Source organism: Coregonus lavaretus, assembly GCF_964263955.1.
Source record: "Coregonus lavaretus genome assembly, chromosome: 14".
In the NCBI taxonomy this organism is placed as follows: domain Eukaryota; kingdom Metazoa; phylum Chordata; class Actinopteri; order Salmoniformes; family Salmonidae; genus Coregonus; species Coregonus lavaretus.
In genome coordinates this window covers 40807428-40824865 of record NC_140001.1, presented here as the reverse complement: position 1 = coordinate 40824865, position 17438 = coordinate 40807428, and the positions used below count along the sequence as shown (strand labels likewise).

Sequence of the window (17438 nt, the reverse complement as noted above, 5' to 3'; positions counted from 1 at the left end):
CTTTGGCATCAACTCAACTCGCCGTGTTTGGAGGAGGAATGCTGCCTATGACCCCAAGAACACCATCCCCACCATCAAACATGGAGGTGGAAACATTATGCTTTGGGGGTGTTTTTCTGCTAAGGGGTCAGGACAACTTCACCGCATCAAAGGGACGATGGACGGGGCCATGTACCGTCAAATCTTGGGTGAGAACCTCCTTCCCTCAGCCAGGGCATTGAAAATGGGTCGTGGATGGGTATTCCAGCATGACAATGACCCAAATCACACGGTCAAGGCAACAAAGGAGTGGCTCAAGAAGAAGCACATTAAGGTCCTGGAGTGGCCTAGCCAGTCTCCAGACCTTAATCCCATAGAAAATCTGTGGAGGGAGCTGAAGGTTCGAGTTGCCAAACGTCAGCCTCAAAACCTTAATGACTTGGAAAAGATCTGCAAAGAGGAGTGGGACAAAATCCCTCCTGAGATGTGTGAAAACCTGGTGGCCAACTACAAGAAACATCTGACCTCTGTGATTGCCAACAAGGGTTTTGCTACCAAGTACTAAGTCATGTTTTGCAGACGGGTCAAATACTTATTTCCCTCATTAAAATGCAAATCAATTTATAACATTTTTGACATGCGTTTTTCTGGATTTTGTTGTTGTTATTCTGTCTCTCACTGTTCAAATAAACCTACCATTAAAATGATAGACTGATCATGTCTTTGTCAGTGGGCAAACATACAAAATCAGTAGCGGATCAAATACTTTTTTCCCTCACTGTATATACACACACTACCATTCAAAAGTTTGGGTTCACTTAGAAATGTCCTTGTTATCCATGAAAACATACATGAAATGAGTTTGAATAGGAAATATACGAAAATGCATAGGAAATGTAGTCCCTAAAACACTTCAGCGAGCAGGCCTTTCTAATTGACCTGGCCCGGGTATCCTAGATGGATATTGACCTCATTCCGTCAGTAGAGGATGCCTGGGTGTTCTTCAAAAGTGCTTTCCTCTCCATCTTAAATAAGCATGCCCAGAACTAAGAACAGATATAGCCCCTGGTTCACCCCAAACTTGACTGCGCTTGACCAGCACAAAAACATCCTGTGGCGTACTGCATTAGCATCGAACAGCCCCCGCGATATGCAACTTTTCAGGGAAGTCAGGAACCAATATACACAAGCAGTCAGGAAACCAAAGGCTATCTTTTTCAAACAGAAATGTGCATCCTGTAGCACTAACTCCAACAAGTTTTGGGACACTGTAAAGTCCATGGAGAATAAAAGCACCTCCTCCCAGCTACCCACTGCACTGAGGCTAGGAAACACTGTCACCACTAATAAATCTACGATAATCGAGAATTTCAATAAGCATTTTGCTACGGCTGGCCATGCTTTCCACCTGGCTACCCCTACCCCGGCCACCAGCTCTGCACCCTCCGCTGCAACTTGCCCATGCCACGCTCAAGGTCCTAAACGATATAATAACTGCGATTGATAAAAGACAGTACTGTGCAGCCGTCTTCATCGACCTGGCCAAGGCTTCTGACTCTGTCAATCACCGCATTCTTATTGGCAGACTAAATAGCCTTGGTTTCTCAACTGACTGCCTCGCCTGGTTCACCAACTACTTCTCAGATAGAGTTCAATGTGTCAAATCGGAGGGCCTGTTGTCTGGACCTATGGCAGTCTCTATGGGGGTGCCACAGGGTTCAATTCTCTGGCCGACTCTGTTCTCGGTGTATATCAATGATGTCGCTCTTGCTGCTGGTGACTCTCAGATCCACCTCTACGCAGACAACCCCATTTTGTATACATCTGGCCCTTCATTGGACACTGTGTTAACAAACCTCCAAACGAGCTTCAATGCCATACAGCACTCCTTCTGTAGCCTCCAAATGCTCTTAAACGCTAGTAAAACTAAATGCATGCTCTTCAATCGAACGCTGCTTGCACCCACCCGCCCGCCTGACTAGAATCACTACTCTCGGCGGGTCTGACTTAGAATATGTGGACAACTACAAATACCTAGGTGTCTGGTTAGACCGTAAACTCTCCTTCTAGACTCACATTAAGCATCTCCAATCCAAAGTTAAATCTAGAATCGGCTTCCTGTTTCGCAACAAAGCCTCCTTCACTCATGCTGCTAAACATGCCCTCGTAAAACTGACTATCCTACCGATCCTTGACTTCGGCGATGTCATTTACAAAATAGCTTACAACACTCAACTCAGCAAAGTGGATGTAGTCTATCACAGTGCCATCCGTTTTGTCACCAAAGCCCTATATACCTTTCACCATTGTGACCTGTACGCTGTCGTTGGCTGGCCCTCACTACATATTCGTCGCCAAACCCACTGGCTCCAGGTCATCTATAAATCACTTCTAGGCCTTATCTTAGCTCATTGGTCACCATAGCAACACCCACCTGTAGTATGCGCTCCAGCAGGTATATCTCACTGGTCATCCCCAAAGCCAACACCACCTTTGGCCGCCATTCCTTTGAGTTCTCTGCTGCAAATGACTGGAACAAACTACAAAAATCTCTGAAGCTGGAGACACTTATCTCCCTCATTAACTTTAAGCATCAGTTGTCAGAGTAGCTTACCAATCACTGTACCTGTACACAGCCCATCTGTAATTAGCCCACCCAACTACCTCTTCCCCATATTGTTATTTACATTGTTATTTATTTTTCTCATTTGCACCCCAGTATCTCTATTTGCACATCATCTTCTGCACATCTATCACTCCAGTGTTAATACTAAATTGTAATTATTTTGCACTATTGCCTATTTATTGCCTTACCTCCATAACTTACTACATGTGCACACACTGTATATAGATGTTCTATTTTCTATTGTGTTATTGACTAAGTTTTTTTTACCCCATATGTAACTCTGTGTTGTTTTTATTGCACTGATTTGCTTTATCTTGGCCAGGTCGCAGTTGTAAATGAGAACTTGTTCTCAACTGGCTTACCTGGTTAAATAAAGGTGAAAAAAATAAATAATGTTTTGACAAGGATAGAAATAATGATTTTTAATAGAAATAATAATTGTCCTTCAAACTTTGCTTTCGTCAAAGAATCCTCAATTTGCAGCAATTACAGCCTTGCAGACCTTTGGCATTCTAGTTGTGAATTTGTTGAGGTAACCTTCCACAAGTTGGATTGGCTTGATGGGCACTTCTTACGTACCATACAGTCAAGCTGCTCCCACAACAGCTCAATAGGGTTGAGATCCGGTGACTGTGCAGACAGAATACCTGCTGACTGCTTCTTCCCTAAATAGGTCTTGCATAGTTTGGAGCTATGCTTTGGGTCATTGTCCTGTTGTAGGAGGAAATTGCCTCCAATCAAGCGCCGTCCACAGGGTATGGCATGGTGATGCAAAATGGAGTGATAGCCTTCCTTCTTCAAGATCCCTTTTACCCTGTACAAATCTCCCACTTTACCACCACCAAAGCATCCCCAGACCATCACATTGCTTCCACCATGCTTGACAGATGGCATAAAGCACTCCTCCAGCATCTTTTCATTTGGTCTGCGTCTCACAAATGTTCTTCTTTGTGATCTGAACACCTCAAACTTCGATTTGTCTGTCCATAACACTTTTTTCCAATCTTCCTCTGTCCAGTGTTCTTTTGCCCATCTTAATCTTTTATTTTTATTGGCCAGTCTGAGATGGCTTTTTCTTTGCAACTCTGCCTAGAAGGTTAGCATCCTGGAGTCGCCTCTTCACTGTTGACGTTGAGACTGGTATTTTGCGGGTACTATTTAATGAATCTGCCAGTTCAGGACCTGTGAGGCGCCTGTTTCTAAAACTAGACACTCATGTATTTGTCCTCTTGCGCAGTTGTGCACCGGGGCCTCCCACTCCTCTTTCTATTCTGGTTAGAGCCAGTTTGCGCTGTTCTGTGAAGGGAGTAGTACACAGCGTTGTACGAGATCTTCAGTTTCTTGGCAATTTTCTTGCTCCAGATACTCAACTAGTCTCAAGAAGGACAGTTTTATTGCTTCTTTAATCAGCACAACAGTTTTCAGCTGTGCTAACATAATTGCAAAAGGGTTTTCTAATGATCAATTAGCCTTTTAAAATGATTAACTTGGATTAGCAAACACAACGTGCCATTGGAACACAGGACTGATGGTTGCTGTACGCCTATGTAGATATTCCATTTAAAATCAGCCATTTCCAACTACAATAGCCATTTACAACATTAACTGTCTACACTGTATTTCTGATCAATTTGATGTTATTTTAATGGACAAAAAAAATGCTTTTCTTTTGAAAACAAGGACATTTCTAAGTGACCCCAAACTTTTGAACGGTAGTGTATGTATAACTTTATGAGCTGGATTGACTGTCTTTAAAAATATATATATATATATATTTTTTCATTCGCGCTCGTTAGCATATTTAATAGAAATGTGCTATTACTTGTGCAAATTCTGTTAGGATTCTGGTAATAGACGTCACATGGGCTTTTTTGTCAACCCCTTGTGTACTAAACCAGTAATACCGTAAATCCTGGGGTGAGAGAAGGACGAAATGACAATATAAAACTCTGGATACCGCCCAACCCTAGTACTGTTCCGTTTTAGTGGTTTAACGTGCTCTTGTCTGGATCTCATCCCAGATAGTTAGGATGCAACCGAAATGGTACTCTATTATCTTTTATAGTGCATTCTGCCACCACAGCACTATATAAGGATTAGGGTGCCCTTTGGGATGCATCCTTAGTGTGTGTTGCTGAATAGTTTGTTATTCCGTGTGGGTATTTGTATGGTGAAAAGCAGAGCCAGAGAATTATGGAAGAAGGCATTTGGAATCAAGCCATTCATTATCCGCCATCCCTACCGGGCGGAGGTATACGGACGTAAGAAGAAGAAAAAAAGAGAGAAGCGAGAGACCGGGAGAGCGAGACGGATAGGAGAGAGCGAGAGACCGATAGAGCGACAGATACCGAGAGAGACTGATCCAGCCAGGGCAGTTGCTAAAAGGCATCTGCTGCTTTCACTGCTGACCTTCTTGTGTGGACACTGTCAGACAGGCAGTGGTTTGGTACACGCAAAGACAACCAGGTGTGCGCGTGTCTGCCCTAACCTTGCTTTTGGCATTTCCCCCCGCCCGTGCTGCTCGGCCCTCTGGGTAATGGCTGATGGTAGGGGATGGATAAGACTGAATTGTGTTGTAGTAAAGGCCACCACATGTGGCATACCTGCATTCAGCGGGAGGGAGAGAGAGGAATGATGCTGCAGAGGGATCGGCGTGTTCTGAAAGGGCACCACATGTGGCCCACTTGCACCCGTCACCTGCTAGCCTGCTCTTAATACCCACTGCTAGGGGTGAGGGAGGGAGACCGCAAGAGACATGGGGGGTACAAAGCACCAGCCATTTTCTCCTCTCCAAAATAATTGAATACATCCCAGATCTGTGTCTTTTCCTACAGCTAGTTTACAGCGCGTTAGCAGAGTGCCAAAAGGCCTCTGAGAGAGGCAGTTGGTTTTTAAATGACTGTGGTAGTCAGTGCTTACATGATGTGCCTGCCTGCCTGCCTGGGTTCACGACAGGATTTGTGCTTCTATAAAAGACTAGTGCCAACTCTCTGTTCTCCAGGGCCAGTGTTCTGATGTTCCGGTAGTTTACAATGCATTAGGCGAGTGCTAATCGGCCTGGGAGCCTGTGGCGGGTCTGGTACTCTGAATCTGGCTGCGGTGGTGTGTGGTCAGCTGCAGGAAGATGACTCAGTCTGTAGTGAGCCATGAAGAGCAGGCCCAGACCCTCCCTCTGACCCCCATAGACCCCCTCTTTATCCCCCCCTCACCTACAGTGGGGAAAAAAGGATTTAGTCAGCCACCAATTGTGCAAGTTCTCCCACTTAAAAAGATGAGAGAGGCCTGTAATTTTCATCATAGGTACACGTCAACTATGACATACAAAATGAGAAAAAAATATCCAGAAAATCACATTGTAGGATTTTTTTAATGAATTATTTGCAAATTATGGTGGAAAATAGTTTCTCAATACTTTGTTATATACCCTTTGTTGGCAATGACACAGGTCAAACGTTTTCTGTAAGTCTTCACAAGGTTTTCACACACTGTTGCTGGTATTTTGGCCCATTCCTCCATGCAGATCTCCTCTAGAGCAGTGATGTTTTGGGGCTGTCGCTGGGCAACACGGACTTTCAACTCCCTCCAAAGATTTTCTATGGGGTTGAGATCTGGAGACTGGCTAGGCCATTCCAGGACCTTGAAATGCTTCTTACGAAGCCACTCCTTCGTTGCCCGGGCGGTGTGTTTGGGATCATTGTCATGCTGAAAGACCCAGCCACGTTTCATCTTCAATGCCCTTGCTGATGGAAGGAGGTTTTCACTCAAAATCTCACGATACATGGCCCCATTCATTCTTTCCTTTACACGGATCAGTCGTCCTGGTCCCTTTGCAGAAAAACAGCCCCAAAGCATGATGTTTCCACCCCCATGCTTCACAGTAGGTATGGTGTTCTTTGGATGCAACTCAGCATTCTTTGTCCTCCAAACACGACGAGTTGAGTTTTTACCAAAAAGTTCTATTTTGGTTTCATCTGACCATATGACATTCTCCCAATCCTCTTCTGGATCATCCAAATGCACTCTAGCAAACTTCAGACGGGCCTGGACATGTACTGGCTTAAGCAGGGGGACACGTCTGGCACTGCAGGATTTGTGTCCCTGGCGGCGTAGTGTGTTACTGATGGTAGGCTTTGTTACTTTGGTCCCAGCTCTCTGCAGGTCATTCACTAGGTCCCCCCGTGTGGTTTTGGGATTTTTGCTCACCGTTCTTGTGATCATTTTGACCCCACGGGGTGAGATCTTGCGTGGAGCCCCAGATCGAGGGAGATTATCAGTGGTCTTGTATGTCTTCCATTTCCTAATAATTGCTCCCACAGTTGATTTCTTCAAACCAAGCTGCTTACCTATTGCAGATTCAGTCTTCCCAGCCTGGTGCAGGTCTACAATTTTGTTTCTGGTGTCCTTTGACAGCTCTTTGGTCTTGGCCATAGTGGAGTTTGGAGTGTGACTGTTTGAGGTTGTGGACAGGTGTCTTTTATACTGATAACAAGTTCAAACAGGTGCCATTAATACAGGTAACGAGTGGAGGACAGAGGAGCCTCTTAAAGAAGAAGTTACAGGTCTGTGAGAACCAGAAATCTTGCTTGTTTGTAGGTGACCAAATACTTATTTTCCACCATAATTTGCAAATAAATTCATAAAAGATCCTACAATGTGATTTTCTGGATTTTTTTTCCTCATTTTGTCTGTCATAGTTGACGTGTACCTATGATGAAAATTACAGGCCTCTCATCTTTTTAAGTGGGAGAACTTGCACAATTGGTGGCTGACTACTTTTTCCCCCCCACTGTAAACACTCACACATAGCCCTTCTCCTCTCTTTCTCCCTCATTAAAGGTACTACATAGGGACATTAAAAAGGCACATGGATGAGAATGGATTCATGAGCATTTGAATTGAGCATTAAGCAATGTTCTGACCTGGAGTCGTACGTGTGTAAAGAGACTTAGCGTTGTCTGCTTTATGCCAAAGCCTGTCTTGACACCAACCTGAACGACAGAAAAAGATCCTTCATGACATGTATTTTTTATTGACTGTGTTCTACTTGGTATTCTGCTGCAAAGCTCTTTGATACTGTCTGCCTTCATACATTTTTATGATTTAAGGTGAGTCAGTGTGTGATTGATGACCTGTCTGTCTCCACAGTGACACACAGTTTAAATATATGAGTAGGTGCATCTGTCAGTCTGACAGGGACTGTATCGAGTGTGACTGACACTTCACTACGCTGCCCGCCCCAGGCTCCCGTAAGCTCCAGCGATTAAAGGGATTGTCACTGTTTTGTCCACCGGGCTGATGGACTTACTGTCACCACTGGCCTCCTCCCCTTTAAGCCAAATGGCTGTGGTGACTGGTAGTGAGTAATCACAGTACTGACAGATGAAATCACTCACTAAGAGGTGGCATTGTAGCATGGAGGGTTATCTAGGGTTGCATCTGACACTAACACACTTTTATGTGCGCACAAACACGCACTCTCGTGGTGGCACCCCCCCCCCCCCCCCCCCCCCCACCCAAAAAAATAAATCTGCAATAGCAATAAATTCAGTCATCTTATGAAGTAATTCACAATGCTTTATTAAGATGTGTAATAGACTACAGAGATGGTATTCAATAAATAAGTTGTTAAATCCAACATGTCCAAGCAGGAATGCATGACTCAAAATATTATGATATGCAACTTAATCCAGTGAATTATATACATTTTGGGTTGACGCTTAAGCTATACAGTGCATTCGGAAAGTGTTCAAACCCCTTTACTTTTTCCACATTTTGTTACATTACAGCCTTATTCTAAAATTGATTAAATAAAGAAATATCCTCAGCAATCTACACACAATACCCCTTAAAAACAAAAACTGAAATACCTTATTTACATAAGTATTCAGACCCTTTGCTATGGGACTCAAAATTGAGCTCAGTTGCATCCTGTTTACATTGATCATCCTTGATGTTTCTACAAGTTGATTGGAGTCAACCTGTGGTAAATTCAATTGATTGGACATGATTTGGAAAGGCATACACCTGTCTAAGGTCCCAGAGTTGACACTGCATGTCAGAGCAAAAACCAAGACATGAGGCCGAAGGAATTGTCCGTAGAGCTCCGAGACAGGATTGTGTCGAGGCACAGATCTGGGGAAGGGTACCAAAAAATGTAGAATAAGACTGTAACGACTATAACGTAACAAAATGTGGAAAAAGTCAAGGGGTCTGAAAACTTTCCGAATGCACTGTATGTATGTGTATATGTTTATTTTAATTTTTTTAAATACTACACGGCTTCAGAATTTTCAGATGTTCTTGTTCAGTGGAGATGAATTTGCCTTTATCTTTTTGTGCGTTAATATTATATATAAGCCTAATTCAATTGGTGCTAATTCACCAGTTCCCTGTGTTAAAAACAGATGCGTAACATGTTCAGTGTCTTTCAACCTACAGAATGAGTAGAGGTGGTTTAAGGGATGGGGCTTTGCTACCTGCTCTCTCTCTCTCTGTAGTGTAGCTCTCCCAATCTGCAACCTGGCTATCGTTATGTTACACTATATGAATGTGTATCAACGCCTCAATGTCTTCTCCTCCTCACTCTGTTTGTTGTCCAGGTACAAGCTGATTGGTTCTCCTCCTCCCTCTGTTGTCCAGAGGTGCGTTAAGTTCGCTTGAACGCTTGCTACTGTACGTTGCGGAACGGTTTGTACTGAACGACATGTTTCTCAAACGTTATTGTACATTCTTGAACTTTGAAGTATGTTTGCTCCCGTTTGGTGGGTGTGGCGAGGTGTGGCTTGAAGCAATGAGTGACGTAATTAAAGGGCATTTGCCATGCTGACAGCGTTCCCCAACCCACAACCCGATCCCTCCCCGTTTTTCAACTGGTCGTTCAGTACAGCACCGTTTCCGTTCAATTGAACGTTCCAGAATGTAAAAACGTACTGAACGCAACCCTGGTACAAGCTGATTGGTTCTCCCCCTCCCTCTGCTGTCCAGTTACAAGCTGATTGGTTCTCCCCCTCCCTCTGTTGTCCAGGTACAAGCTGATTCGTCGGCGGGTGATCTGGCTCATAGGTCAGTGGATATCAGTGAAGTTTAAATCCGACCTACGGCCGCTGCTCTACGAGGTCGTCCTTAACCTCATGCAGGACCCAGACCTAGTGGTGAGACACACACACACACACACACACACACACACACACACACACACACACACACACACACACACACACACACACACACACACACACACACACACACACTGGAGAGTAATGAACGCCATGATTAGGCTGTAAGACACAGTTAATATAGTGATTACTGGTCCCTTAGTAGCAACAAGGGTTAATCACCCACTTTACAAGGCAGGACAAATGGCCAGTTAGTTCTGCCGAGATGCCAGAGCTTGTTAATTGGAATACTATGTTGTGTGAGCTTCAGGACATTAACTCCATGCTAACGTGATGTACTTGTAGTACGCTAATTTCTAAGCTGCTTCTAATAAACTTTGCATCCATGATGGCTTACTATACACAAACAGTAGCCTAGAGTCAAGTCTGCTCTGTAACAGAAACACTGTTTGGTAGTCTGCTTCTAAACAGTCTGCTGAATGATATTCAGAACCGATATTTGCCCTAAAAAGAGTTTGCCTCCATCACCCACAGTGCCCAATCACACATACAGTGAGGGGAAAAAAGTATTTGATCCCTGCTGATTTTGTACGTTTGCCCACTGACAAAGAAATTATCAGTCTATAATTTTAATGGTAGGTTTATTTGAACAGTGAGAGACAGAATAACAACAACAAAAATCCAGAAAAACGCATGTCAAAAATGTTATAAATGGATTTACATTTTGATGAGGGAAATAAGTGTTTGACCCCCTTTCAATCAGAAAGATTTCTGGCTCCCAGGTGTCTTTTATACAGGTAATGAGCTGAGATTAGGAGCACACTCTTAAAGGGAGTGTTCCTAATCTCAGCTCGTTACCTGTATAAAAGACACCTGTCCACAGAAGCAATCAATCGATCAGATTCCAAACTCTCCACCATGGCCAAGACCAAAGAGCTCTCCAAGGATGTCAGGGACAAGATTGTAGACCTACACAAGGCTGGAATGGGCTACAAGACCATCGCCAAGCAGCTTGTTGAGAAGGTGACAACAGTTGGTGCGATTATTCGAAAATGGAAGAAACACAAAATAACTGTCAATCTCCCTCGGCCTGGGGCTCCATGCAAGATCTCACCTTGTGGAGTTGCAATGATCATGAGAACGGTGAGGAATCAGCCCAGAACTACACGGAAGGATCTTGTCAATGATCTCAAGGCAGCTGGGACCATAGTCACCAAGAAAACAATTGGTAACACACTACGCCGTGAAGGACTGAAATCCTGCAGCGCCCGCAAGGTCCCCCTGCTCAAGAAAGCACATATACAGGCCCGTCTGAAGTTTGCCAATGAACATCTGAATGATTCAGAGGAGAACTGGGTGAAAGTGTTGTGGTCAGATGAGACCAAAATCGAACTCTTTGCCATCAACTCAACTCGCCGTGTTTGGAGGAGGAGGAATGCTGCCAATTACTCTAAGAACACCATCCCCACCGTTAAACATGGAGGTGGAAACATTATGCTTTGGGGGTGTTTTTCTGCTAAGGGGACAGGACAACTTCAACGCATCAAAGGGACGATGGACGGGGCCATGTACCGTCAAATCTTGGGTGAGAACCTCCTTACCTCAGCCAGGGCATTGAAAATGGGTCGTGGATGGGTATTCCAGCATGACAATGACCAAAAACACACGGCCAAGGCAACAAAGGAGTGGCTCAAGAAGAAGCACATTAAGGTCCTGGAGTGGCCTAGCCAGTCTCCAGACCTTAATCCCATAGAAAATCTGTGGAGGGAGCTGAAGGTTCGAGTTGCCAAACGTCAGCCTCAAAACCTTAATGACTTGGAGAAGATCTGCAAAGAGGAGTGGAAAAAAATCCCTCCTGAGATGTGTGCAAACCTGGTGGCCAACTACAAGAAACGTCTGACCTCTGTGATTGCCAACAAGGGTTTTGCCACCAAGTACTAAGTCATGTTTTGCAGAGGGGTCAAATACTTATTTCCCTCATTAAAATGCAAATCAATTCATAACATTTTTGACATGCGTTTTTCTGGATTTTTTTGTTGTTATTCTGTCTCTCACTGTTCAAATAAACCTACCATTAAAATGATAGACTGATCATGTCTTTGTCAGTGGGCAAACGTACAAAATCAGCAGGGTATCAAATACTTGTTTCCCTCACTGTAGATCTCTCACCATAGAGAGAATTACATACCAGCATTTCCAGTGAAGAGGGTGGGTGGTTGGGGAGCGTTCATTAACGTGCTGTTTGTAGAGAGTTGCAAACTTTAGCCAGCGAGCCACGCTCTGCTGCTGTGTTGGGCTTGTACTACTCACTTTTACTACTCAATACTCACATGAAGGACTGTTCCCAGCGTGGGATGAGTTGTGTCTGATTTACATACAGTACTGACCTTACTCTATGTAAAGTAGTTGGACAACACTCATGCATCACCGTCACAATCCCTCTGCTTTGCACATGGAATGGTTCTCTATTGATTACTCATGGGCTAACCATCCAAATTATTTATACCTTCTGATCAATACTGCCTCCACCAATTAGGGACTGCTGGGGCCCTGATTGGTGGTTTTACCGTCAGAGTAATTGATGATAGCCAACCACGGTCCGACTCTGAAAATGAATTAATCAAACCAGATACTGGTTATCAATAACTCCAGTCACCAATAACCTGGTCCCCTGTCCAGTAGCATTAATGTTTTGTAACCAGTCACCTCGTCATTCAGAACGGAAGTACACCACTACTGTATTCAGTTAGGAAACACTTAACAGTATTATACATTATTCCAAAGTAAATATTATGAAATAATATTATAAATACTGCCCTGTAATAAGTGTAATATTACTGCCTTTTAAGTGTGCAAGTTCTGTCATTTGCATAGTTTGGTAGACCATGATCAAAAAGTGTATTTTAAATTCTGGTGTATGTTTGTGTATTTAGGGAAATGTTTAGAGAGAAAAAGAGTGAGAGATGATGAGGAAAAGAGGGATTTTGCATGAGAAAGATCACCATACACATACACACACTGGTCCAGACACTGGGCGTTTATCAGTGATATTTATGAGGTGAGTCACACTAGTCATAGATACCCATCCCTGTAGCAGCTCAGCTGGCTGCCAATGTGCCAATTCCTCAGTCCTCGTCCTCGCTTTTCAGACCCATCTGAGTTCTGCCCTGTTTACCAAAACCTCTGCTAAAAATACTTATTGGTGACATTTCTGATTCCTTCAATTTTGCAAGGCCTGCCTCGGCTCAGCGGAAAGAAAGTTCCCATAACCATTAAGGCTGCTTCACGCTGTGGCGGTGGCACTCTTCAGCCCGCTGTGTCCCACTTTCTGTCACTCCAGCTAGGCTGTTTGTCATGTGAGCTCTATAGACTAGCAGGGGGAACCTAGAGAAGGGCTGTAGAACATCTAAAAACCAGATTTTACTGACTTCTTTAGTGAGCATCATAGTTATTATCCATGCTGTGGGATGTCTGAGTTGGTATCGCTTGCCCACGACAAATGAAAGAAATGGCGGTGATTGCCTTGACTGCAGAAAGAGAACAGACGCACAGGAAATGGATCTTCCGAGGTATTTAAACTGAACAGAGCTAGAGATGTGCTTATTTAAATGTCCTTGTCTGCTTCTGCCGAGTAACAGGGTCAAATGGCTGGCTTTTAGATGCTCACCATTAGACCAGTGCTAGCCAATCCCAGAATGCAAAAGCTCTAGGTTTATTGGTTCTCCCAGCTGGCAGATATCATAGGAATGAAAGGAAATGCAGTGTATTCTTATCAGTTGAATGGAATTTCACTAAGGGTGACATTCAGTGTTTCTAAAGCAGCAGAGCAAACATAGTTATTACTACAAGTTATACGCACCAAGCACATTCATTCTTTTCACTTACTGCCTTAGTGTCAAATCGTCGGCCCATATAGGCGCTGACTAGAATTAATTCATCAAAAACGTGCAATATATGCCCAATATACAGTTCACACAGACAGAAAAAAGATACACTTGAATGATTGTCAAGGCAGGGTTTCAAAGTGGTGCTTTCACATAATGGTTTATGTTGATGACTTTTGGACTAAGCTATGCAACTGCTGGGCCGATACTGCATCACAGCTGTTATTGACTGTACCCTCCTCCGTACTTGGTTGAACATTAGCAGTGAGAAAAAGGCCCTACACACACTCTCTCTCACACACTTTCAAACACGCACACTCCATTGCTCCACTCCGGCCCGGACTTGTTTTCCTCTCCTCGGTCGAATAATTTGTTCCTGTGGTAGATATGAGCTTCATCACAGTGGCAGTGGTAGATTACACAGAGGCGATGAGGGGAGGAAGACACTCAATAACACTGGACGTCTTACAATACCCCATGAAAGTGACACGGCAATTTTACTTCTGTGTTCTAAAGTCTTCTCTTTTCAATTTTAGTTTCGATTATTTTAGTTTTAAATATTAAATGCGCTATGCATTATGTGGGTTGAATGCTGTAACACAGAATAAAAAATGTAATAAAAAGATCCATGATGGTAGTGACTGCCCATTACTGCTTATCACTTATTAACTATCACTTATTCACTTTACTTTAATAAAATATTTTTATTGTCTATATTACATTTGTTTTATTTGATGACATTTAATTCCAAGTCATCATCTCATCACTATAGAGCTGCTGCCTATGCTGTCTGACAAAATCACTATTTTAGTAGTTCTTCAAAGTAAATAAGGCATACTTTAATGACTGCTTGAAGTCGGAAGTTTACATACACCTTAGACAAATACATTTAAACTCAGTTTTTCACAATTCCTGACATTTAATCCTAGTAATGATTTATTTCAGCTTTTATTTATTTCATCACATTCCCTGTGGGTCAGAAGTTTACATACACTCAATTAGTATTTGGTAGCATTGCCTTACATTTTTTTAAAACTTTGGTCAAACGTTTCGGGTAGCCTTCCACAAGCTTTCCACAATAAGTTGGGTGAATTTTGGCCCATTCCTCCTGACAGAGCTGGTGTAACTGAGTCAAGTTTGTAGGCCTCCTTGCTCGCACACGCTTTTTCAGTTCTGCCCACACATTTTCTATAGGATTCAGGTCAGGGCTTTGTGATGGCCACTCCAATACCTTGACTTTGTTGTCCTTAAGCCATTTTGCCACTACTTTGGAAGTGTGCTTGGGGTCATTGTCCAGTTGGAAGACCCATTTGCGACCAAGCTTTAACTTCCTGACTGATGTCTTGAGATGTTGCTTCAATACATCCACATAATTTTCCTTCCTCATGATGCCATCTATTTTGTGAAGTCCCTCCTGCAGCAAAGCAACCCACAGCATGATGCTGCCACCCCCGTGCTTCACGTTGGGATGGTGTTCTTCGGCTTGCAAGCCTTCCCCTTTTTCCTCCAAACATAACGATGGTCATTATGGCCAAACAGTTCTCAGACCAGACGACTTTCCCCAAAAAAATACGATCTTTGTCCCCATGTGCAGTTGCAAACCGTAGTCTGGCTTTTTTATTGCGGTTTTGGAGCAGTGGCTTCTTCCTTGCTGAGCGGCCTTTCAGGTTATGTCGATATAGGACTTGTTTTACTGTGGATATAGATACTTTTGTACCTGTTTCCTCCAGCATCTTCACAAGGTTCTTTGCTGTTGTTCTGGGATTTATTTGCACTTTTCGCATCAAAGTATGTTCATCTCTAGGAGATAGAACGCGTCTCCTTCCTGAGCGGTATGATGGCTGCGTGGTCCATGGTGTTTATACTTGCGTACTATTGTTTGTACAGATGAACATGGTACCTTCAGGCGTTTGGAAATTGCTCCCAAGGATGAACCAGACTTGTGGAGGTCTACAATTTTTTTTTCTGAAGTCTTGGCTGATTTTCTTTTGATTTTACCATGATGTCAAGCAAAGAGGCACTGAGTTTGAAGTTAGGCCTTGAAATACATCCACAGGTACACCTCCAATTGACTCAAATGATGTCAATTAGCATATCAGAAGCTTCTAAAGCCACGACATCATTTTCTGGAATTTTCCAAGCTGTTTAAAGGCACAGTCAACTTAGTGTATGTAAACTTCTGACCCCCTGGAATTGTGATACAATGAATTATAAGTGAAATAATCTGTCTGTAAACAATTGTTGGAAAAATTACTTGTGTCAAGCACAAAGTAGATGTCCTAACCGACTTGCCAAAACTATAGTTTGTTAAAAAGAAATTTGTGGAGTGGTTGAAAAACGAGTTTTAATGACTCCAACCTAAGTGTATGTAAACTTCCGACTTCAACTGTAGATAATCTATTTTCAGGAAGAGATACACTATATATGCAAAAGTATGTGGACACCCCTTCAAATTAGTTTTTTCGGCTATTTCAGCCACACCTGTTGGTGACGGGTGTATAAAATCGAACACACCGCCATGCAATCTCCATAGACAAACATTGGCAGTAGAATGGCCTTACTGAAGCGCTCAGTGACTTTCAACGTGGCACCGTTATAGGATGCCACCTTTCCAACAAGTCAGAGCGTCAAATTTTTGCCCTGCTAGAGCTGCCCCAGTCAACTGTAAGTGCTGTTATTGGGAAGTGGAAACATCTAGGAGCAACAACGGCTCAGCTGTGAAGTGGTAGGCCACACAAGCTCACAGAACGGGACCGCCGAGTGCTGAAGCAGGTAGCACTTAAAAATCATCTGTCCACCATTGCAAAACTCACTACCGAGTTCCAAACTGCCTCTGGAAGCAACGTCGACACAATAACTGTTTGTCAGGAACTTCATGAAATGGGTTTCCATGGCAAAGCAGCCACACACAAGCCTAAGATTGACTGGCCTGCACAGAACCCTGACCTCCACACCATCAAACACCTTTGGGATGAATTGGAACGCCAACTGCGAGCCAGGCCTAATCGCCCAACATCAGTGCCCGACCTCACTAAACTAATGCTCTTGTGGCTGAATGGAAGTAAGTCCCCGCAGGAATGTTCCAACATCTAGTGGAAAGCCTTCCCAGAAGAGTGGAGGCTGTTATAGCAGCAAAGGGAGGACCAACTCAATGTTAATGCCCATGATTTTGGAGTTAGATGTTTGACGAGCAGGTGTCCACATACTTTTGGTCAATTGGTGTACCTCGTGAAGCAACTGCTGTCTATCCCTCTTGATCGCGCATTATTCTGTCTCTTCTCATAGCAGGTATAAAAGAAATGCTCAGACCGGACAAGTAGGCGCAATGGATTATGGTCATTGTAGTTAATTACCACGTTTGACTTGATTTTCTGCTCTATATAATATTGGCCTCTTGGAAACTACAACTCCCTACTATATCGCACAGTTCAGGCTTGATCTGATTTATCTCTAGAGAAACTGCGCAATGTGCCCATTTAGCTCAAATAATAAATATGAACGAAATGGAATTGAAGTAATTGAACCGATGTCTGCAAATGATTTGTTTAAAAACCCAACATTTCGGTTAATCGCTCAGAATTGGTGTTCTCATTTTGTAGGCTAAGAATGGGCTTTACATTTTCATTTTCAAATTCATGAAATTCAATCTTTAAATACACAGTATATATTGAATTGAATGTGTTTTCGTATGAATTTACTCACCATATGCTGGTTTTTGTATGTCGCTCTTTTGACAGCTTGCCGGTGTATTTTATTTTTTTAGCATTTTCAAAAATTACTGGCTTGCAACATTCAGTGTAAAAAAACAAGCACGAAATCGAATATAAAATACAT

General features: G+C 43.2%; 1 protein-coding gene across 1 annotated transcript in view; it reads left to right on the top strand.

Annotated features, from left to right (window-relative positions):
* The window catches only part of ipo11 (importin 11), a 228248-nt gene that overhangs the window by 82814 nt on the left and 127996 nt on the right, over window positions 1–17438 (top strand). The window contains exon 16 of the mRNA XM_084176960.1: window positions 9630–9756. Within this exon, the coding sequence (XP_084033086.1) occupies window positions 9630–9756 (127 nt within the window). The remainder of the gene's footprint in view (window positions 1–9629; window positions 9757–17438) is intronic.